The 25,025-nt window shown below is 38.3% G+C and overlaps 1 protein-coding gene across 6 annotated transcripts in view; it reads right to left on the bottom strand.

Moving 5' to 3' along the window:
• The window catches only part of NAALADL2 (N-acetylated alpha-linked acidic dipeptidase like 2), a 1,624,416-nt gene that overhangs the window by 65,366 nt on the left and 1,534,025 nt on the right, over positions 1-25,025 (bottom strand). For all 6 annotated transcript variants that reach the window (XM_044938294.2, XM_044938269.2, XM_025283251.3 and 3 more), the window contains one exon: positions 4,561-4,759. In XM_044938294.2, the coding sequence (XP_044794229.1) occupies positions 4,561-4,759 (199 nt within the window). The remainder of the gene's footprint in view (positions 1-4,560; positions 4,760-25,025) is intronic.

Genomic DNA, 25,025 nt, shown 5'->3' on the forward strand with positions numbered 1-25,025 from the left:
GTTGCTTGTGTGGGCCAGAACAAGAGAGCTCTGGCACATTACTGACCCGAATTCAGTGTCAAGCAATCCAGTTTTCAGTTCACTTAAATTTTATTCCTTTTATCCTTCCTTCTTTGAATCTATTGACTATCTGTTTCCTTGCCATTTCTTCTAAGAATGACTCTAAAGCCATTCATAGGATTTTATGGACCTGGAGAAGAGACAGACACTGGACATACATTGCAGCGTATGTTGAACATACAGTGGAATGTACACTGGATGTACACTGGAGTGTACATGGCACATTACACTGCACTGTGTACTCTGGCCATACACTGGAGTATATAGCACTGCACACTGGTGTACACAGAACTGTATACTGGACATACGGTGGACTGTACACCAGACGTGCCCACATGTGTCCCAGATGCGCCCAGCTATGCATTTGGCCTGAATATCATTCTCCAAATGTGTCCAGCTATGCTCCAGATATTTTCCAGCTGTGGTGCCGCTATATATCTGATTGTCCAGATGTGTTCCAGCTGTGTTCCAGCTATGTCCCACTGTGCACTTGGACTGTACAGATGTGCACTGGAGTGTTTGCCGGACTGTACACTGGACTGTACACTAGAATGCACAATGTACACTGGCTGTACACTGTACTCTACACTGACTGTATACAGTATACATTGGATGTGCATGGACTGTACACAATGTACACTGGCTGTACACTACTGGACATGGGACTGTATACAATGTACAGGTGATACAGATGTGCTCCAGATGTGTACTTGGACTGTACAGCAGATGAGTACTGGAGTGTACACTGGAGTATATACTATACTGTGAAAAAACTGAAACAAGCACCAGTGTTTCTTCTGCTTTTTCCCTTGAGGTCCAGGTAGACACAATTAGTCCATTTTCAATTTCAAGATGCCAAAAATTTTAAAGATCAACTTGCTAGCATTTTATTACAAGCAAAGAGTCACTGATTCTAAATTATATAATGTACAGCTCAAAGAGATGGGAATACCAGACAGTCTTACCTGTCTCCTGAGAATCCTGTATATGAGTCAAGAAGCAACAGTTAGAACCATATTTGGAACAACTGATTGGTTCAAAATTGAGAAAGGAGTATGACAAGGCTGTTCATTGTCACCCTGTTTATTGAACTTATGGGAGCACATCATGGGAAATGCCAGGATGGATGAGTTACAATTTGGAATCAAGATTGCTGGGAGAAGTATCAACAACCTCAGATATGCAGATAATATCAGTTTAATGGCAAAAAACAAAGGGGAACTAGGAGCCCCTTGATGAGGGTGAAAGATGAGTGAAAACATTGGCTTAAAACTCAGTATTAAAAAAAAAAAAAAAAAAAAAAACTAAGATCATGGCATCCAGCCCTATCACTTCATGGCAAACAGAAGGGGAAAAGGTGGAAGCAGTAACGTATTTCCTCTTTTGGGCTCTAAAATCACTGTAGAAATGACTACAGCCATGAAATTAAAAGACACCTGCTCCTGGGAAGAAAAGCTATGACAAACATAGATAGCATATTAAAAATCAAAAAAAAAAAAAAATCACTGTGCCAACAAAGGTCCATATAGCCAAGGCCATGGTCTTTCCAGTAGTCATGTACAGATGTGAGAGTTGGATCATAAGGAAAGCAGAGCACCAAAGAACTGATGCCTTCAAACTCTGGTGCTGGAGAAGATTCTTGAGAGTCCCTAAGACTGCAAGGAGATCAAATCAGTCAATGCTAAAGGAAATCAACCCTGAATATTCATTGGAATGTTTGATGCTAAAGCTGAAGCTCCAATACTTTGGCCGCCTGATGTGAAGAGCTGATTCATGGGAAAAGACCCTGATGCTTGGAAAGACTGAAGGCAGAAAGAGAACAGGTGATTGAGGATGAGAAGGACAGGGAGGCGTGCTGTGCTACAGTCCGTGGGGTTGCAGACAGTGACACAACTTGCAGTGACTGAACAACAACAGCTCAAAACCAAAAGCCCCACAACTGGACTTGGTATAAATGTATGTTTTCATACTCATAACTCATGTGTTTCAAGGAGAAAGTTCGGGGATAAACATTTGTAAAGAAGTTATCATAATAGAGTTCAGGGAGCATTACAAAAAAAAAAAAAAATCTCCCAAGAAACAAAAGTCCAGGATCAGAGGGCTTCACAGGTAAGTCCTGCCAAACACTTAGAGGAGAGTTAGCACCTATCCTTCTGAAGCTAACACCTAATTTTCTGACATATTTCAAAATATTTCAGAGGAAGGAACACTTCCAAACACATTTTGTGAGGCTACCATCACTCTGATACCAAAGCCAGACAAAGATGCCACAGAAAAGTACAGGTTAATATCACTGATGAATATACATGTAAAAATCCTCAACAAAATACTAGCAAACTGAATCCAACAATATGTTAAAATTGTTACACACCATGATCAAGTGGGGTCCCAGGGTTGCAGGGCTTTTTCAATTTATCCACAAATCGAAACTATAATGAGATCTGCAGATCAAAACTACAATGAGATATCACCTCACACGGGTCAGAATGGCCATCATCAAAACATCTACAAACAGTCAATGCTGGAGAAGATGTGGAGAAAAGGGAGCCCTCCTGCATTCTTGGTGGGAATGAAAATAGGTTCAGACACTATAGAGAACCATATGAAGGTTCCTTAGGAAACTGAAAATACATCCAGCATATGATCCAGCAGTCCGACTCCTGAACATATGTATCTGGAAGAAACCATGATTTGAAAGGATACATGCACCCCATGTTCATCGCAGTGTTGTTTACAATAGCCAAGACATGGAAGCCACCTAAATGTCCATTGACAGGGATAGAAAAAGATGTGGTTCATATGTACAATAGAATATTTCTTAGCCATTAAAAAGAATGAAATAATGCCATTTGTAGCAACATGGATGTACCTGGAGATTATCATACTCACTGAAATGTCAGACAAAGACATATATCTATGATATCACTTAAATGTGGGATCTAAAAAAAATGGTACAAATTAACTTATTTACAAAACAAACTCTATAGCCTAGGTCATGATGCTCAATACTCTCTAACAACCTAAGTGCGAAAGAGTTTGGAAAAGATGTGACTGAAATATGATTGAATCAATTTGATGTACACCTGAAACTAACACTTTGTTAATCAACTATTCTCCAATATAAAGTAAAATAAAAAAAAAATACATTTTATTAGTAAAGTGAGAGACAGGATATTCTCAAGTCTGCTTTACTATTTTGGCAAATCATTTAGCATGATATTTAGCATTTTTGAGTCCAGTTTCCTCATCTGTAAAATGGAGACCCTAAGAATATCTGATCCATTGACCCTTTTGCTAGGATTAAATTAATTAATGCATGGAATGGGTTTAACATAGTATCCAAGACATATTAAGTAGTCAATGAATGTTACCAATTTAAAAAAATTAAAATGTTTTATTTTTTGAAACTCTACTTGCCCTCTTTGTTTCATTTCTACTATTTCTGAGAACCAGAAAAACAAGTATGTGCTTGTGTGATCCTCTAAGAGATTAAATTGAATATGACAATGTTTCATTAAAGTATTTATTAAAGTTGTGAAAATATTTTCAGAAATCACTCTATTGTGTCCCTTTAACCAAATATGTCTCATAACCTGGTTGTTTCAACTTTCCTATAAATTCCTCTCCCCCCTGAATATTTTGCTGTTGTTGTTCAGTCACTAAGTCATGTCCAACTCTGTGCAACCCCATGGGCTATAGCACACCAAGCTCCTTTGTCCTCCACTATCTCTGGGACTTTGCACAAATTCATGCCATTGAGTCAGTTATTGAACATATTTAATTCCCTCTTAAAATGTAAATAGTTTCTAGAATTAAACACAAAGTTGTAAACATAGACTTACTAGGATAAAAACATAGGCTTATCTACTGATTCAGTATTTCTCCCAATACAACCTACAACACATTTAGTTTTTCAGTAGCTATATCACATTTGATTCACATTGAATTTAATGTAAAAATTCTTAGTCATTTTTTAGATGATACAGCTAACTAGTATCATGTGCTATGCTCTGTTAAAGTCGCTTCAATCATGTCTGACTCTTCGCGACCCCATGGACTGCCCACCAGACTCCTCTGTCCATGGAATCCTCCAGGCAAGAATACTGAAGTGAGCAGCCATTCTCTCTCCAGCGAGTCTTCCCAACCTAGGGATCAAACCCTTGTCTCTTATGTCTCCTGCATTGGCAGGCAGGTTCTTTATCACTAGCGTCATCTGGGAAGCCCAACTAGTATCATAGATATAGACAATATCCATATCTATAAAAAATATCAATATCATCTACAGATATAAAGAAAACTAAAGTTTTCTTTATTCACCATGTATGCAGTTGAACTTTGCTTTGAAGGTAGGAGAATGAGCCTCAAATTGTAGATAAAATAACTATTTCACATTAAAAAACAAGTCTTATGTTCACAGAAGGTACATATCAAATTCTGAAAGTTAAACACAAATATTTCATTGAGAGGCATGAAAATACCAAATTTGAGCACACTTCCTACCTGTAAAACCCTGGGGGTGCATGCTGCACTAGGAAGCTCTTCTCCATGTCCTGGAGAAGGTCATTCAGCATCCGCACACGTGTGGGATCTCTTTCCTTGGGGTCATTAGCAGGACGCATCTCATCTGACTGAAAGAGTTCAGCACTCTCCCGCAGGCGTGAGGCCAGGGCTAGCAGTTGAGGGGTGGTGGTTTGATCACCTGGTAAAGGTAAGTAGGTCAATCATAGATCAGAGCATCTCAAAGGCACAATATAAACATTTTATAATTATGATGTCAAAAGGAAGATTTACCATCAATTCAATTTTTAAAATCTTTCCACCAAAAATATTCTAATACATTCTACTAAGAGTATTAAATTTATTACTACTGTGTGTTAGTCACTCAGTCATGTCTGCCTCTTTGGGAACCCATGGACTATAGCCCACCAAGCTCCTCTGTCCATAAGATTCTCCAGGCAAGAAAACAGGAGTGGGTTGCCATTTCCTTTTCCAAGGGATTTTCCCAACCTAGGGATCAAACCCAGGTCTCCTGCATTGTAAGCAGATTCTTTACCATCTGAGCCACCAAGGAAACCCACTGCTAATAATAATATCACCAGTAAATAGAAACTGATTGTTGAAATAATGCAACATTCTCGACATTGTCAAGCCATTTGACACAGGACACTTCACACAATTATCTCATTTAATATTCACCAAACATTGTATTGGCATGTTTTTTCATAGAAGCTGAGAGTTAAGGTAAGCAAACTGCCATAGATCATCAAGCAAGTAAGTGATAGGTAAGATTTAGAAGACTGATCTTTCTAACTCAAAAATTCATGCTCTTAATGGAATATCCTGTGTTTCAAGGAAAAAAAAAAACAAACTGTAAAAGGAATTATCTTCTCTTCTGAGAATATGTTACCCTATGTTGTGTGTCTACTGGGGTCTTTTTGCTTTACTAGAGTATTCCTGTAATTTGAAGCTGAAATATACCTTTGATCTGAAAACACAGTAAAAACTATCCTATGTAATGTTTATATTGTTTTCCATTTGAGATGATTTTTGTTTGTTTGTTTTTCCATCTGTTTGTGTAACTTACTGGAAGTCATTCTGATATGAATGGTGGTAGCAAAAGGATCAAAGAATGTTCCTTTGACTAAGGGAAGGGCTGCATCATATAGTAATTACGCTGCCAAATCCTAGAATCAGACCACTTGAGTTCAAATCCTTGCTCTACCACATAGTATAATGGTTTTGTGATGCTGGGTTATTTTGCCTCAATGTCCTCATGTGAAATGAACATATAGTAGTACTTGCTTTATAGATCTTTTTAAACAAGAGTTAAATAATTAATACTTGTACAGTACTCCCCTACAGGTAAGCAGTTCCTAATGCTGCTACTGCTAAGTCGCTTCAGTAGTGTCCGACTCTGTGCGATCCCATAGACGGCAGCCCACCAGGCTCCCCCATCCCTGGGATTCTCCAGGCAAGAACACTGGAGTGGGTTGCCATTTCCTTCTCCAATGCAGGAAAGTGAAAAGTGAAAGTGAAGTCGCTCAGTTGTGTCCGACTCCTAGTGACCCCATGGACTGCAGCCTACCAGGCTCCTCTGTCCATGGGATTTTCCAGGCAAGAGTACTGAAGTGGGGTGCCATTGCCTTCTCCGAAGCAGTTCCTAGCTGGTGCTTAAACTTGTTTAAAAAGCTTTCTTTTATCATGCCATGGGGGGCCTTCCATCATCTTCCAGATAGCCCCACCATTAGAGGCAGTTTTTGACACCCCTGACTATTGCCTCACCCACTCTCAGCCTAGCTACAACTGACTCCAACAAGGGCAGCACTGCCCTACAGAGGATTACTTCAAGTCAACATACTGAAATGAACCTGGTAAATCTCAACTGACAATCCTGAGAGCATGGCATTCAGATAAGTAGGTGGAAGACTGAAAAGAGACCTCATGGAACCTTCGCCTGGGAAAGCCTCTGCAAAAGGAAAGGTTGCAAAGGGACTCTTTCTCCAAGTGAAGTCTAAGGGTAAGGATCACCAGCTTCCAAAGCATCTGGGTTTTGTGAAAATGCAGATTCCTAGACCTTCTGAATTTCTCTAGGGCCCAGGAATCAAAATTTCAGCATGTTACTCAGACTATTCCTTATATTTTAATGTTTAAGAAGCACTGTAGAGAGGTTATGTGCTAAGAAAATGAAAAGTAGATTAGAATCATAACTGTAGTATAAAATATGTCTGCCACAGAATTATTTATACCAACCTTTAACATAGTGATCTTTATTTCCTCTCACCTTCATTTGATGTGAGTTATTTTATATGTCAATTTCATTATAGCCCAGCATAGTTCTGACACTCAGTAATTGTTTACTGACTAAATAGACTCAATATTTTTAGAAAAACATCTAGTAAAAAATGACAACTATGTAAATAAATAAATGGTTTTAATGAAGGCTACAAAGAAAGAGCTTTCTTTGTAGCTCTCTGTTCACTAAAATTAACAATATGAATAAAATCAATTATAGGAGTTCACAGGGTTTCGGCATTTGATATTTTCAATGTGTGTTCCACATTTATTAGTAATCTTGTTTGATTTCAAACAAAACTTGAGGATGCAAGCAGAGATGTTTTTGCTCATTGAGAATATCCAGCCTCTTAAGAAACAATATTAATAATGACAATTTATGAAGATATGGTTTCTCTTAAATTATTAAATTATCATAATATTAACATGGAAAACCTATAGGTGATATCTTTTTGCACAAGGCAAGAAAAAGAAGGATAAAGGCACATTTGGATTATATTAGAATTGAAAGACTGAACAACAGAGAAAACTAGTTCGACATCCTTAAAAGTCTTCCATTTAAGAAAGAAAAATCTCTTCTGATAACATACACCACAGAATTGAAGACATTACCACTGAATCAAGTGAGACAAATTGTACCATTCTACCTTATTTGGCCTTAAATGAATTTATCTTTCATGATGGTGCAGGTGGAGAAAATTGACAGCTTTAGGAACTGGTTGGTTTCAGAAAGGACCCTGATAGTAGAAACCTGCCACCACAGCATACCTTGTGCATTACTTCAAGGATATGAGGTTACAGATTGAAAAGTAGCTTTACTCCCAGAGGTTCACTCAATCATTTTGATATATAACTGATGTTCCAATGATTCCTAATAGCCATTTCTATGATCCCAAATGATTTTCCCTTGTGATCCTTAGGATGAATACTAGAATGCCAGCTCTGTAAGGGAAGAGATTTTTATCTGTTTCATTCACTGTCATTAGGTGTCATTTCCCAGCACTTAAAACTGTGCCTGACAAACCATAATGAATGAATGTATGAATTATATACTGTGATCATAGCATCTGTAATATTTTAGCTTTACCTTCATTGTCTCTCTTTTCCTTGACTGAAAAGAACACCACACAAACAGCAAGTATATATTCTCTCTTTGTATCTCTGTACCCTAGCACAATACCTGATATATGGCATTTATAAAAAATGCCATTTATTAAAAATTTATTAAAATTATTTATTAAAAATTTATTAAAATCTTGTTGAGTTTATATTGAATTATAAGATAATGTCTTATTTGAGATACAGTATTAAATTATGTCTACAAAATCATTCAGAAAGATAGTTAGTACATGATGAACATCAACAAGTGCTATTTCTTTTACTTTCTTACTAAATATCAATAATAGTTGCATAAAAAAGGGAAAAAAATTAAAAAGCTATTTTAGGGTAAATATAGGTTAAATTAAACTAAATAGAATTAAAATTCTACTGATATCTACCCCCCCAAACTAAGACTATTAAAAAGAAAAAAAAAAAAAAAAAACTTCATTTAAGGCACAGTGAATGCCAGAGAACTAATTGAGGTTCTTAACAGTTAAGGTTTAATAATCCATTTGACCAAACAAAATGAACTGGGAGCTAGAGATTTCTATAAGGATAGATACAATTATCCTGAAGTTTCACATAAACATGGCATCTGAAGACCAGGACTTGGTATAAAGAAAATATAAAAGCCTGGTTTATTTAATTACCATCAATATGGACATGAACAGATTACTTAATATTGATGTTCTCCAGCTTCCTTGGGGAAATGAATGGTCATTTTACTTTCTAAGTATTTAAGTCACTATATAAATACAAGTTATTATTGGTATTATCAGAGCACACAAACTAAATACAAATTAGTACCAACTCATTTGCTCAAGGCAAGCACAAAATACTTAAACAGCTTTGCTAATGATTTTATTCTCATAGACATTATTTCTTATCACTTCCCCCAACTCATGCCTCCTCTCCCTGCTACTGTCTCACACTTCTCCCCATATATACTTTCATAAGGATTCCCAATTTTATTTTGCAGTGCTTATGAATCTGGAGCTAGTTTTACTTTCCATGGGCTGGCATCTCAAACCTCTGAAGAACAAGGAAAGGGGTAATTTAAAGGGTAAAAGAATTAGAGAGTGATCAAGATGGCAGAGTAGTAGGACATGAAGCTCACCTTCTCCCAGAAATATATCAAAAATACATCTATATGTAGAACAATCCTCACAGAATATCTACTCAGCACTGGAAGAAGACCTCAGACTATGAAAAGACCAAGAAAATCTCCATGTAACTGGGTATAAGAAAACATTAAAAAAAAAAAAAAAAAAAAAAGGAGTTGGGTCAGAAGCTGTGCCCCTGCGAAACAGCTGTGAAAGAGGAAAGGTTCCTGTACCTAGAGAAGCCCCCTCACCATCAGGAAGATTGGCTGGGACAGAAGGGGAGCTTCTGAGCCTCAGAGGAGAGCACGGCAGCCTGTTTGTGGCAGCCACAGCAGACGGAAAACTGCACAGATGATGCCGCTGCCCTGCACTCCCCAGCCTGACATGTGTGTCTGCCAGTGCTGGAGGGGGATGGATGCTGGAACTTGGGCTTCAGGGATCAGACCTGGGGAAAGGACTGAGGTTGACTGTGCTGAGACAGATGGAGGGAGTGGGGATCCTATGAAACTGTGGCTGGTGGTTATACTAAGAGGAAACTTGGACCACCTTATAGGCCAGTCACCATCGTTTGGAGGGCATGGGAAGAATGAGGTACAGATTGTAGCCTTTCCCTCCATGCCTACAGAGGGCAGGGCACTGCCTTCATTGGCTCCAGAGGTGGATGCCAAGAGTGGTCACAGGCCACCACTGTCTCCTTCCTAGACACCAGGAGTGGTCACAAGCTATACCCATTCCCACTGCATGATCAGGGGTGTGCCTGAACTGCCACCACTGAGAACCCCAGGAGTGGGCACTAGTCACTGCATCTGCTTAACTCCTACCAAGGGGATAACGACCAGCACATGCTGAGGAAAGAGAAGACAGGCAACTGTACTAAACACAGCCCTTGCATCAAATATACTAAACCCAAATAAGCTACACGGGAACAGCCCCACACATAAATAGCCCTCCAAAACCATAGTAGATAATTATTTCTCCTAAACTCACAGAGTAGGAGAAATGTAAGGAAAATGAAGAAGCAAAAGCACCACTCCAGTTAAAAGACCAAGAGAGATCCCCTGAGAGAACAAATGATGAAACAGACCTCTTCGGCCTAATACACTGGTTTCTAAAAGGAGACAATGAGAATACTGAAGGAGTTAAGAAAGCCTATCAAGAGAAATTCAGATTACTGTAAAAAAAAAAAAAAAAGGAACTAGAAACTATAAATAGGAACCAAGAAAAATTAGAAAATTCATTTGGAGAGACAGAAGCTGAGCTGAAGGCAATGGATAGCAGAATGAATAATGCAAAAGAACGAACAATTGACCTGAAAGATAGAATAATGGAAATCACCCAATAAGGACAGAAGATAGAAAGCCAAATTAATAAAAAAAAAAATTAAAGCAATATGAAAGATCTATGAGATAATATAAAGCATGCTAACCTATGCTTAATAGAGATTCCAGAAGGAAAAGAGAAAAAGAGATAAAAAATGTATTTAAATAAATTATGACTGAACACTTCCTAAACCTAAAGAAGGAAACAAATATTGAGGAAGCATAGAAGGTCCCAAACAGACCTACAACAAGACATATTATAATTAAAGTTTGGAGAAGTTAAAGAGAGTATTCTAAAGGCAAAAAGAGAAGAACAAAAGAGTTTATTACAAGGGAACCCCCATAAGACTATCAGGTGACTTCTCCTCAGAAATGTTGCAGGCCAGAATGGAATGGGAAAGATACACTCAAAACCCTGAAAGGGGACAATCTGCAACCTAGGATACTCTACCAGCAAGATTATCATTTAGAATAGGAAGAGAGATAAAGAATTTCTCAGACAAGCAAAACTATTCTAAAGGAAATACTGAAAGGTTTTTCTCTAAATTTAAAATAAGTAAGAATATACAGGGAAGAGAAAACTACAATTGGAAAATAAATCACTTATGTCAGTACAAAGATTAAAAAAAATCAAATTTTCCATGAAAGTAATGATAATCACAATGAACAGCAGAAGGACAAACATAAAGATATAAAAGAGGACATCAAAATCATAAAATATGGGGGAGGAGAGTAAGAAAATGCAGGGTATTTCCCCCCAGAATGTGTTTGAGACTATATGACTAACAGTCTAGGGCAAGTAGATATAGGAAGGGTTTAACATACTGGAAAAACAGGGTAACCACAAATCAAAAATATACAATAAATTCACTAAAGCCAAAAAGAACATACGTATAATACAAAAGAAAATCATTAAACCACAAAGGGGGACAGAGAAGAAATGTAAAGCCAATGGAAAAACAAAGCTCAAAATGGCAATAAATACATACCTATCAATAATTACCTTAAATGTCATTGTACTAAATGCTCCAATCAAAACACACAGAGTGTCATATTAGATTTTAAAAAAACAAAGAAAGAAAAAGCAAAAGTTTACAATATGCTGCCTACAAGAGATCCACTTTAGGGCAAAGGACACACATAGATTAAAAGTGACGGAATGGAAAAAGATGTTTCAAACAGAAATGACATGAGATCAGGGGTTTCAGTACTCATATTAGACAAAATAGACTTTGAAACAAAGCCCATAAGGAAAGATAAAGAAGGACACTATATAATGATAAAAGCATCAATACAAGAAGAGGATTTTATGTTGATTAATATAAACCTAATATAAGAGTACCCAAATATATAAAACAATACCAATAAACATAAAGGGAGAAACTGAAAGCAACACAGTAAATAGTAGGAAATCATAGCACCTCACTTACATCAATGGACAGACCTTAGAGACAGAGATTCAGTGAGGCAACAGATCCTAAATGATACAATAGAACAGTTAGACCTAATTATATTTTCAGGACATTACATCCAAAAACGCAGAATACACATTCTTTTCAAGTGCACATGGAAGATTCTCTAGGATTGACTGCTTACTAGTGTACAAAACAATCATCAACAAATTTAAGAGTATAGACATTATTTCGAGCATCTTTTCAGATCACAATGGTATGAAAATAGAAATCAACCACAGAAAAAGAAATGAGAAAAAAAAATTACACGAAGACTAAAAACATCATGCTAAAAACTAATAAGTCAATGATGAAATCAAAGAGAAAATTTAAAACGCTTTGAGACGTATGACAATGAAAACACAGCCATACAAAATCTATGCTGCTGCTGCTGCTGCTAAGTCGCTTCAGTCGTGTCCGACTCTGTGCAACCCCATAGACGGCAGCCCACCAGGCCCCGCCGTCCCTGGGACTCTCCAGGCAAGAACATTGGAGTGGGTTGCCATTTCCTTCTCCAATGCAGGAAAGTGAAAAGTGAAAGTGAAGTCGCTCAGTTGTGTCCGACTCTTCGTTACCCCATGGACTGCAGCCTACCAGGCTCCTCCTTCCATGGGATTTTCCAGGCAAGAGTACTGGAGTGGGCTGCCATTGCCTTCTCCGACAAAATCTATGGTGTGCAGCAAAAACTGTTCTTAGAGGGAAATTCATAGTGATACAGGCTTTTCATAAAAAAAACAGGAAAAATCTCAAATGAACAAACCTACCACTTAAAATAATTTGAAAAAGAATAAGCAAAAACACAAGTTGCAGAATGAAGGAAATAATAAAGATCAGAGAGAAAATAAATTAAGATTAAAAATAGAAAAAAAAATCAATAAAACCAAGACCTGGTTATCTATAAGGATAAACAAGATTGACAAGTCTCTGGCCAGGCTTACCAAGAAGTTAAGAGAATTCAGATAAACAAAATAAAATATGAAGGAGACATAACAGTTGATACTGCAGAAATACAAAAAATAAATAAATAAATAAGGAAATATTATGAACAGTTATATATAAAAAAAATCTGACAAGCTAGAAGAAATGGGCAAGTTTCTAGAAATACACAGCTTACCAAAACTGAATCAGGAATTACATAATTTGAACAGACTTATCATTAAAAGTCAAATAGAATCTGTAATTTAAAAACTCCCACTGGCAATTTGCTGTATGACTCAGGGAACTCAAACAGGAATTCTATAACAACCTAGAGGGGTGAGATAGGGAGGGGGAAGTTCAAGAGGGAGGGGACATATGTATATCTATGGCTGATTCATGTTGATGTTTGGCAGAAACCAAGACAATTCTGTAAAGCAAATACCCTTCAATTTAAAAAAACAAAAACAAAAAAAACTCCCTATAAATAAAAGTCCAGGACCAGATGACTTTACAGGCAAATTCTGCCAAACATTCAAAGAACTGATACTAATCCTTCTCAAACTCTTCCAAAATATTGAAGAGGAAGGAACACTCCTAAGGATACCAAAACCAAAGACATCACCAAAAAAATTTAAAAAACAGGCCAATATCTTTGATAAATATAGATGCAAAAATTCTCAGCAAAATATTAGCAAACTGAATCCAACAGCACATTAAAAAGATCATATAAAAAAAACAAAGTAAGATACATTCCACATTCATAGGAGGATTAAACATCCACAAATAAATCAGTGTGATACACTACATAAACAAAAATCACATGATCACCTCAATAGATGCTGAAAAAGCCTTTGAAAAAATTCAATATCCATTCATGACAAAAACCCTTAACAAAGTGGATATGCAGGGAATGCATCTCAAGATAGTAAAAGCTACTTATGACAAATCCACAGCCAATATAATACTAAATGATGAAAATTCCAGATTCTTACTAAAATCTGGAATGAGACAAGAAGGCCCATTCTCACTTCTTCTATCAATGTAGTATTGAAAGACAGCCACAACAGTCAGAAAAATGAATAAATAAATATGTCCAAATTGGAAGGGAAGTGGTAAAATCATCACTATAAGTAGATGATATAATATTATATACAGAAAACCCTAAAGACTCCATGCAAAAACTAGTAGAACTGATCAACAAATTCAAAAAGGTAGCAGGATACAAGATAAACATACAGAAATCAATTCATTTCTTTACAGTAACAATGAAATATCAGAAAATGTAAAAAAAAAAAAACAAAAACAAAACAAAAAAAAACAAAACACACTTAATAAACCTCACCAAGGAGGAGAAAGACTTCTATGCAGAGAACTATAAAACATTTACAAAGGAAATTTAAGATGATTCAAAGAAATGGAAATATATCCCGTGATTATAAGAAATAATATTGCAATATTGTTAAAATGACCATACCACCCAAAGCAATCTATAGACTTAATATGTGTGTGTTTCTGTCCAACTCTTTACACTTCCATGGACTACAGTCCATGGGCTGCTCTGTCCATGGAACTCTCCAGGCAAGAACACTGGAGTGGGTTGCCATTCCTTTCTTCAGGGGATCTTACTGATCCAGGGATCAAACTCAGGTCTCCTTTATTGTAGGCAGATTTTTTTACCATCTGAGCCACAAGGTAAGCCCTTCAGGTTTAACATGATCCCTTTCAAATTACCCATGACAGTTTTCACAGAGCTAGAACAAACAATCCTAAAATTTATATGGAAACATAAAAAACCAGAATTGCCAACACAATGTTGAAAAAGAAAAAAAAAAAAAACAAGAGGCATAACCCTCCCAGACTTCAGACAATACTACAAAGCTACCATAATCAAAATAGTGGTGCAAGAACAGACATATGGATCAATGAAACAGAATAGAGAGCCCAGAAATAAACCCACACCGCTATGGTCAATTAATCTTTGACAAATGAGGGCAAGAGTATACAACAGGGAAAAGAGTATCTCTTCAGCAAGTAGTGTTGGGAAAGTTGGATAGCCACATGTAAATCAATAAAGTTAAAACATACACTCTCACCATACACAAAAATAAACTCAAAATGACTTAAGGACCTGAACTTAAGACTCCTAGAAAGAGAACATAGGCAAAACATTGTCTGATGTAAATCTTACCAATGTGTGTGTTTTTTTTTTTTTTAGGTCAGTCCCCAAAGCAATAAAAATAAACAAATGGGACTTAATCAAAGTTACAAGCTTTTTCACAGCAGGAAAACCATAAACAAAATGAAAAGACATTCTAGAGACAGTTATTATTGTTTAGTTGTCTGACTCTTTTTGACCCCATGGATTGTAGTGTGCCAGGCTCCTCTGTCCATGGGATTATCCAGGCAAGAACACTGAGGTGGGTTGCCATTTCCCTCTCCAGCAGATTTTCCCAACCCAGGGATTGAACCCATAACTCCTGCATTAGTAGGCAGATTCTTTACCACTGAGCTGCCAGGGAAGCCCATCCTACAGACTATATTTGCAAATGATGAGACTGAAAAGGGTTTAATTTACCAGTATACAAACAGTTCATACAACTCAACAACAAAAGAAAACAACTCAACTGAAAATGGGCAGAAGACATAAATAGACATTTCTCAGCACTGGCCACAGGACTGAAAAAGGTCAGTTTTCATACCAATCCAAAAGGCAATGCCAAAGAATGTTCAAACTACCACACAATTGCTCCTGTTTCACATATTGGCAAGTTAATGCTCAAAATGCTTCCAGTTAGGCTTCAGTAACAAGTGAACCAAGAACTTCCAGATGTTCAACCTGGATTTAGGAAAAGCGGAGAAACCAGAGATCAAATTGCCAACATCCATTAGATCACAGGGCTTCCCTGGTGGCTCAGCTAGTAAAGACTTCGCCTGCAATGCAGGACACCTGGGTTCAATCTCTGGATTGGGAAGATCCCCCAGAAAAGGGAGAATCCCCTGAAGAATTCCATAGAATGTATAGTCCATGGGATCGCAGAGTCGGACACGATTGAGCAACTTTCACTTCACATTAGATCATAGAAGAAGCAAGGGAAATCCAGAAAAAAACATCTGATTCATTAACTACGCTAAAGCCTTTGACTATGTGGATCACAACAAACTGTGGAAAATTCTTGAAGAGATGTAAATACTAGACCACCTAACCTGCCCCTGAGAAACCTGTATACAGCTCATGAAGCAACAGTTAGAATCAGACATGGAACAATGGACTGTTTCAAAATTGGGAAAGGAGTATGTCAAGGCTGTATATTGTCACCCTGTTTATTTAATTTATCTGCAGAGTACTTCATGTGAAACCCTGGATTGGATGAAGCACAAGCTGGAATCAAGATTTCTGGGAGAAATATCAGTAACCTCAAATATATAGATGACACCATCCTTATGGCAGAAAGTGAAGAAGAACTAAAGAGCTTTTTGATGAAAGTGAAAGAGGAGGGTGAAAAAGCTGGCTTAAAACTCAACATTAAAAAACTAAGATCATGGAATCTGATCCCATTACTTCATGACAAATAGAGGGGGAAAATACGGAAGCAGAGACAGACTTTATTTTCTGGGCTCCAAAATCACTGTTCTCCCACTGTTGCAAAAGTTCTAGAGCCCACATCAGATTTCCCAAGCTGGAGATCCAGCAGAGACTGAGAACCCATAGGAAATTTGACTTCAAAGGCCACTGGGATTTGATTACAGAACTTCCATAGGGCTGGGGAAATAGACTCTTGGAGGGCACAGAAAAACCTTGTGCATACCAGGACCCAGGACAAAGGCGCAGTGATCCCACAAGAGACTGAGCCAGACTTGCTTGTGAGTGTCCAGGATTCTCTGGCTAAGGCATGGTTGACAGTGGCCTGATGTGGGATCAGGGGCACTGAATACAACAGTCCTCACATAAGTCTTTTTGAAGGAGGTAACCATTATCTCTACCACAGTTTGGCCTCAGATCTAACTACAGGAAGGAGACACAGCCCTGCCAATCAACATAAAATTGGATTAAGATTTGCTGAGTATGTCTCCACCCATCAGAGCAAGACCCAGATACACAATTACAGAAAACTAACCAAACTGATCCCTTGGATCACAGCCTTGTATAACTCAGTGAAACTATGAGCCATGTGGTATAGGGTCAGCCAAGATGGATGGGTCATGGTGGAGAGTTCTGATAAAATGTAGTCCACTGGAGAAGGGAATGGCAAACACTTTAGTATTCTTGCCTTGAGAACCCCATGAAGAGTATGAAAAGGCAAAAAGATGTGACACTGAAAGATGAACTCCCCAGGTTGGTAGGTGCCCAATATGTTACTGGAGAAGAGTGAGAAATAGCTCCAGAAAGAATGAAAAGGCTGAGCCAAAACAAAAACAACACCCAGTTGTGGATGTGATTGGTAATGGAAATAAACTCCAAAGCTGTAAACAGTATTGCATAGGAACCTGGAATTTTAGGTCCATGAATCAAGGTAAATTGGAAGTGGTCAAACAAGAGATGGCAAGATTGTACATCAACATTTTGGGAATAAGTAAACTAAGATGGACCAGAATGGGCAAATTTAATTCAGATGACAATATATTTACTACTGTGGGCACAGACCCCTTAAAAGAAATGGAATAGCCCTCATTGTGAACAAATGAGTCTGAAATGCAGTACTTGGGTGCAGTCTCAAAAATGACAGAATGATCTTTGTTCATTTCCAAGGAAAACCATTCAATATCACAGCAATCAAAGTCTATGCCCCAACCACTAATGCCAAAGAAGCTGAAGTTGAATGGTTCTATGAAGACCCACAAGACCTTCTAGAACTAACACCAAAACAAAAACAAAAACAAAAACAAAAACTGTCCTTTTCATCATAGGGGATGAAATGCAAAAGTAGGAAGTCAAGTGCTACCTGGAATAACAGGCAAGTTTGGCCTTGGAGTATGAAAATGAAGCAGGGCAGGGTAACAGAGTTTTGCCAAGAGGGTGCACTGGTCATAGCAAACACACTCTTTCAATAACACAAGAAAAGACTCTACACATGGACATCACCAGATGGTCAATACCAAAATCAGATTGACTATATTCTTTGCAGCCAAAGATAGAGAAGCTCTGTACAGTCAGCAAAAAGAAGACCAGAATCTGACTATGGATCAGACCATGAACACATGATTGCAAAATTTAGACTTATACTGAAGAAAGTAGGGAAAACCACTCGACCATCCAGGTATGACCTAAATCAAATCCCTTATGTGTATCAGTGGAAGTGAGAAATAGGTTCAAGGCATTAGATCTGATAGCTAGAGTGCCTGAAGAACTATGGATAGAGGTTCTTAACACTGTGTGGCAGTGGGTGATCAAAACCATCCCCAAGAAGAAGAAATGCAAAAAGGCAAAATGGTTGTCTGAGAAAGCTTTACGAATATCTGAGAAAAGAATAGAAGTGAAAGGCAGAGGAGAAAAGGAAATATATACCTATTTGAAACCAGAATTCCAAAGCATAGCAAGGAGAGATAAGAAAGCCTTCCTAAGTGATTGATGAAAGAAACAGGTGAAAACAATAGAATGGGAAAGACAAGCGATCTCTTCAAGAAAATTAGAGATACCAAGGGAAATTTTCATGCAAAGATGGGCACAATAAAGGACAGGAATGCTATGGACCTACAGAAACAGAAGACATTAAGAAGAGATGGCAAGAATACTGAGAAGAACTATACAAAAAAAGATCTTAAATATCCAGATAACCATGATGGTATGATCACTCACCTAGAGCCAGACATCTTGGAATGCAGAATCAAGTGGGCCTTAGGAAGCACTACTATGAACAAAGCTAGTAGAGGTGATAGAATTCCAGTTGAGCTATTTCAAATCCTAAAAGATGATGCTATGAAAGCGCTTCACTCAATATGCCAGCAAATTTGGAAAACACAGCAGTGGTCACAGGATGGGAAAAAGTCAGTTTTCATTCCAATAACAAAGAAAGGCAATGTCAAAAATGTTCAAACTACCACACAATTGCCCTCTTCTCACATGCTAGTAAAGTAATGCTCAAAATTCTCCAACCTAGGCTTTAACAGTACATGAACTGAGAACTTTCAGATGTTCAATCTGGATTTAGAAAAGACAGAAAAACAAGAGACTAAATTGCCTACATCCATTGGATCATGGAAAAATAAGGGAATTCCAGAAAAGTATCTGCTTCTGCTTCACTGACAATATTAAAGCCTTTGACTGTGTGGATCACAACAAACTGTGGAAAATCCTTAAAAAGATGGGAAAACTAGGCCACCTTACCTGCCTCCTTGAAAATATGTAGGCAGGTCAAGAAGCAACAGTTAGAAATGGACATGAAACAATCAGTTCAGTTTATCGCTCAGTCATGTCCGACTCTGCAACCCCATGAACCACAGCACACCACGTCTCCCTGTTCATCACCAACTCCTGGAGTCTACTCAAACTCAGGTGCATTGAGTCAGTGATGCCATCCAACCATCTCATCCTCTGTTGTGCCCTTCTCTTCCTTCCCGCAATCTTTCCGAGCATCAGGGTCTTTTCAAGTGAGTCAGCACTTCGCATCAGGTGGTCAAAGTATTAGAGTTTCGGCTTCAACCTCAGTCCTATCAATGAACACCCAGGCCTTATCTCCTTTAGAACAGACTGCTTGGATATCTTTGCAATCCAAGGGACTCTCAAGAGTCTTCTCCAACACCACAGTTCAAAAGCATCAATTCTTTGGTGTTCAGTTTTCTTTATAGTCCAACTCTCACATTCATACATGACTACTAGAAAAGCCATAGCATTGACTAGATGGACCTTTGTTGACAACGTAATGTCTCTGCTTTTAATATGCTATCTAGGTTGGTCATAACTCTCCTTCCAAGGAGCAAGTGTCTTTTAATTTCATGGCTGGAATCACCATCTGCAGTGATTTTGGAGCCCCGAAAATAAAGACTGCCACTGTTTTCACTGTTTCCCCACCTATTTGCCATGAAGTGATGGGACTGGATGCCATGATCATAGTTTTCTGAATGTTGAGCTTTAAGCCAACGTTTTCATTCTCCTCTTTCACTTTCATCAAGAGGCTTTTTAGTTCCTCTTCATTTTCTGCCATAAGGGTGGTGTCATCTGCATATCTGAGGTTATTGATATTTCTCCCAGCAATCTTGATGCCAACTTGTGCTTCCTCCAGCCCAGCTTTTTTCATGATGTACTCTATATAAGCTAAATAAACTGGGTGACAATATACAGCCTTGATGTACTCCTTTTCCTATTTGGAACCAGTTTGTTGTTCGATGTCCAGTTCTAACTGTTGCTTCCTGACCTGCATACAGGTTTCTCAAGAGGCAGGTCTGGTGGTCTGGTATTTCCATCTCTTTCAGAATTTTCCTCAGTTTATTTTGATCTACACAGTCAAAGGCTTTGGCATAATCAATAAGGCAGAAATAGAAGTTTTTCTGTAACTCTCTTGCTTTTTCGATGATCCACTAGATTTTGGCAATTTGATCTCTGGTTCCTCTGCCTTTTCTAAAACCAGCTTGAACATCTACAAGTTCACGGTTCACATATTACTGAAGTCTGGCTTGGAGAATTTTGAGCAATCTTTGGCATTGCCTTTCTTTGGGATTGGAATGGAAACTGACCTTTTCCAGTCTTGTGGCCATTGCTGAATTTTCCAAATTTGCTGACATATTGAGTACAGCACTTTAACAGATCATCTTTTAGGATTTGAAATACCTCAACTGATATTCCATCACCTCCACTAGCTTTGTTCATAGTGATGCTTCCTAAGGCCAATTTGATTTCACATTCCAGGATGTCTGGCTCTAGGTGAGTGTGAGTGATCACACCATCATGGTTATCTAAGTTGTGAAGATTTTTTCTGTACAGTTCTTCTGTGTATTCTTGCCACCTCTTCTTAATATCTTCTGCTTCTGTTAGGTCCATACCATTTCTGTCCTTTATCCAGACCATCGTTGCATGAAATGTTCCCTTGGTATCTCTAATTTTCTTGAAGAGATCTCTAGTCTTTCCCATTCTGTTGTTTTCCTCCATTTCTTTGTACTGATAACTGAGGAAGGCTTTCTTATCTCTCCTTTTATTCTTTGGACCTCTGAATTCAAATGGGTATATCTTCCCTTTTTTCCTTTGCATTTTGCTTCTCTTCTTTCATGGCTATTTGTAAAGCCTCCTCAGACAGCCATTTTGCCTTTTTGCATTTCTTTTTCTTGGGAATGGTTTTGATTCCTGTCTCTGTACAATGTCACGAACCTCTGTCCATAGTTCTTCAGGCACTCTGTCTATCAGATCTAGTCCCTTAAATCTATTTCTCCCTTCACTGTAGAGTCATAAGGAATTTGATTTAGGTCATACCTGAATGGTCTAGTGGTTTTCCCCACTTTCTTCAATTTAAGTCTGAATTTGGCAATAAGGGTTCATGATCTGAGCCACAGTCAGCTCCTGGTCTTGTTTTTGCTGACTGTATAGAGCTCTCCATCTTTGGCTGCAAAGAATATAATCAATCTGATTTTGGTGTTGACCATCTAGTGTTGTCCATGTGTAGAGTCTTCTCTTGTGTTGTTGGAAGAGGGTGTTTGTTATGACCAGTGCATTCTCTTGGCAAAACTCTATTAGCCTTTGCCCTGCTTCATTCTGTACTCCAAGGCCAAAGTTGCCTGTTACTCCAGGTATTTCTTGACTTCCTACTTTTGCATTTCAATCCACTATAACGAAAAGGACATCTTTTTGGGGTGTTAGTTCTAGAAGGTCTTGTAGGTCTTCATAGAACCGTTCAACTTCGGCTTCTTCAGCATTACTGGTCAGGGCATAGACTTGGATTACCGTGATATTGAATGGTTTGTCTTGGAAACGAACAGAGATCATTCTGTCATTTTTGAGATTGCATCCAAGTACTGCATTTTGGACTCTTTTTTTGACTATGATGGTTACTCCATTTCTTCTAAGGGATTCCTGCCCACAGTAGTAGATGTAATGGTCATCTGAGTTAAATTCACCCATTCCAGTCCATCTTAGAGCACTAATTCCTAGAATATTGACGTTCACTCTTGCCATCCCCTGTTTGACCACTTCCAATTTGCCTTGATTCATAGACCTAACATTCCAGGTTCCTATGTAATATTGCTCTTTACAGCATCGGATCTTGCTTCTATCACCAGTCACATCTACAACTGGGTGTTGTTTTTGCTTTGGCTCCATCCCTTCATTCTTTCTGGAGTTATTTCTCCACTGACCTCTAGTAGCATATTGGGCACCTACTGACCTGGGAAGTTCATCTTTCAGTGTCCCATCTTTTTGCCTTTTCATACTGTTCATGGGGTTCTCAAGGCAAGAATAGTGAAGTGGTTCGCCATTCCCTTCTCCAGTGGACCACATTCTGTCAGACCTCTCCACCATGACCCGTCCATCTTGGGTGGCCCCACACAGCATGGCTTAGTTTCACTGAGTTAGACAAGGCTGTTGTCCATGTGATCAGATTGGCTAGTTGTCTGTGATTGTGGTTTCAGTCTGTCTGCCTTCTGTTGCCCTCTCTCAGTGCCTACCTTCTTACTTGGTTTCTCTTACCTTGGACGTGGGATATCTCTTCATGGCTGTTCCAGCAAAGTGCAGCCACTGCTCCTTACCTTGGCCATGGGCTAGCTCCTCTCGGCCAATAGACTGGTTCAAAATTGGGAAAGGAGTTCATAAACACTGTATATTGTCACCTTGTCTATTTAACTTTTATGCAGAGTACATCATACAAAATGCTGGACTGGATGAAGCACAAGCTAGAATCAAGATTGCAGGGAGAAATATCAATAACCTCAGATACGCAGATGATACTACTGGTATGTCAGTAACAAAATAGAAGCTAAAGATCTTCTTGATGAAAGTGAAAGAGAAGAGTGAAAAAGCTGGCTTAAAAATCAACAATGAAAAGACTAAGATCATGGCATTTGGTCCCATCACTTCATGGTCAATAGACGGGGAGACAATGGAAACAGTGAGAGACTTTATTTTCATAGTCTCCTAAATCACTGCAGATCATGACTGCTGCCATGAAATTAAAAGACATTTGCTCCTTGGAAGAAAAGCTATTACAAACCTAGACATCATGTTAAAAAGCAGAAACGTTACTTTGCCAATAAAGGTCCATCTAGTCTAATCTATGGTTTTTCAAGTACTCATGTTTGGGTGTGAGAGTTGGACCATAAAGAAAGTTGAGCACCAAAGAATTGGTGCTTTTGAACTGTGGTGTTGGAGAAGACTCTTGAGAGTCCCTTAGACTTCAGAGATCCAACCAGTCAATCCTAAAGGAAATCAGTCCTGGATATTCATTGGAAGTACTGACACTGAAGCTGAAGCTCCAATACTTTGGCCACCTGATGCAAAGAACTGACTCATTTGAAAAGACCCTGACGCTGGGAAAGGCTAAAAACAGGAGGAGAAGGGGATGACAGAGGATGAGATGGTTGTATGGCATCAGCAACTCAATGGATGTGAGTTTGGGCAAGGTCTGGAAGTTGATAATGAACAGGGAAGACTGGCATGCTGCAGTCTATTGGGTTGCAAAAAGTCAGACATGACTAAGCGACTGAAATGAACTGAAAATCACTACAGATGGTGACTGCAGCCAAAAATTTAATAGATGCTTAGTCCTTAGAAGAAAAACTATGACAAACCTAGACATCATTTAAAATGCAGAGACATCACTTTTAGACAAAGTTCCATCTAGTCAAAGCTAAGATTTTTCCAGTAGTCATGTACCAATGTGATAGTAGGACCATAAAGATACTGAGGGTCAAAGAGTTGATGCTTTGAAACTGTGTGTGGTGCTGGAGAAGACTCTTGAGAGTCCCTTGGATAGCAAGGAGATCAAACCCGTCAATCCTAAAGGAAATCAACTCTGAATATTCATTGGAAGGGCTGATGCTGAAGCTGAAGCTCCAAAACTGATACAAAGAACCTACTCATTGGAGAATACCCTGATGCTGGGAAAGATTGAGGGTAGGAGGAGAAGGGGGCATTGGAAGATGAGATGGTTGGATGGCATCATTGACTCAATGGACATGAGTTTGAGCAAACTCTGCATGATAGTGAAGGACAGAGGAGCCTGGCATGATGCAGTCCATGCAGTTGCAAATAGTTGACACAACTATTTGAGCATTGAACAACAACAGCAACAACCAAAGAAATACAAATGGTCAAAAGGTATATGATAAAAGCTCAATATCATCAGTTATGAAAGAAATGCAAATCAAAACTACAATGAAGTATCACCTCACACTTGTCGGAATGGCCATGATTAAAAATTATACAAATAACGAGTGCTAGAGAGGGTGTGGAGAAAAGGGAACCATGCTACACTGTGTGTGTAAACATAAATTGGGCAGCCACTGTGGAAAGTGGTTTGAAGGTTTCTCAGATAACTAAAAAATAGAGTTGCAATATGATACAGCAGTCCCACTCCTGAGCATATACCTAGACAAAAATAAAATTTGGAAAGGTATATGCACTCCTATCTTCATAGCAGCGTTACTCACAATAGCCAAACATGGAAACAACGTAAATGTCTGCAGACAGATGAATGGATATTGAAAATGCTTTATATATGTAGAATGGAATACCACTTAGCCATAAAAAGAACAAAATGGTGCCATTCACAGCAACATGGATGGACCTAGTCAGAAAGAGAAACTCATGTATCATATGATATCACTTATATGTGAAATCTAAAATATGACACAAATGAAAATCATTATGAAACAGAATCAGAATCACAAACATAGAGAATAGACTAGTGCTTGCCAGGGGGGTGGGGGGTAGAAGAGTGATGGATTGGGAGTTTGAGATTAACATATGCAACCTAATATACATAGAATGGATAAACAACCATGCCCTACTGCATAGTATAGGGAACATTATTGAATATACTGATAAACCATAATGGAAAATGATAGGAAAACAACTATATGTGTGTGTGTGTGTGTGTGTGCGTGCGTGTGTGTGTGTGTGTGTGTGTTCATGTGTATGTGTGTGCGTGTATGTATAACTAGGTCACTGCTGTATAGCAGTAATTAATACAACATTGTAAATCTTCTACATTTCTATAAAAAAATACAGAACTAGACAATCAACCTTTATTTTTTTTTCTTTCTACTTCTTGACTATTATTTTTTAATTAATTTAATTGGAGGCTAGTTACTCTACAATATTGTGGTGGCTTTTGCCCACATTGCCATGAATCGGCCATGGATGT

This window comes from Bubalus bubalis, chromosome 1 (genome assembly GCF_019923935.1).
Source record: "Bubalus bubalis isolate 160015118507 breed Murrah chromosome 1, NDDB_SH_1, whole genome shotgun sequence".
NCBI lineage: Eukaryota > Metazoa > Chordata > Mammalia > Artiodactyla > Bovidae > Bubalus > Bubalus bubalis.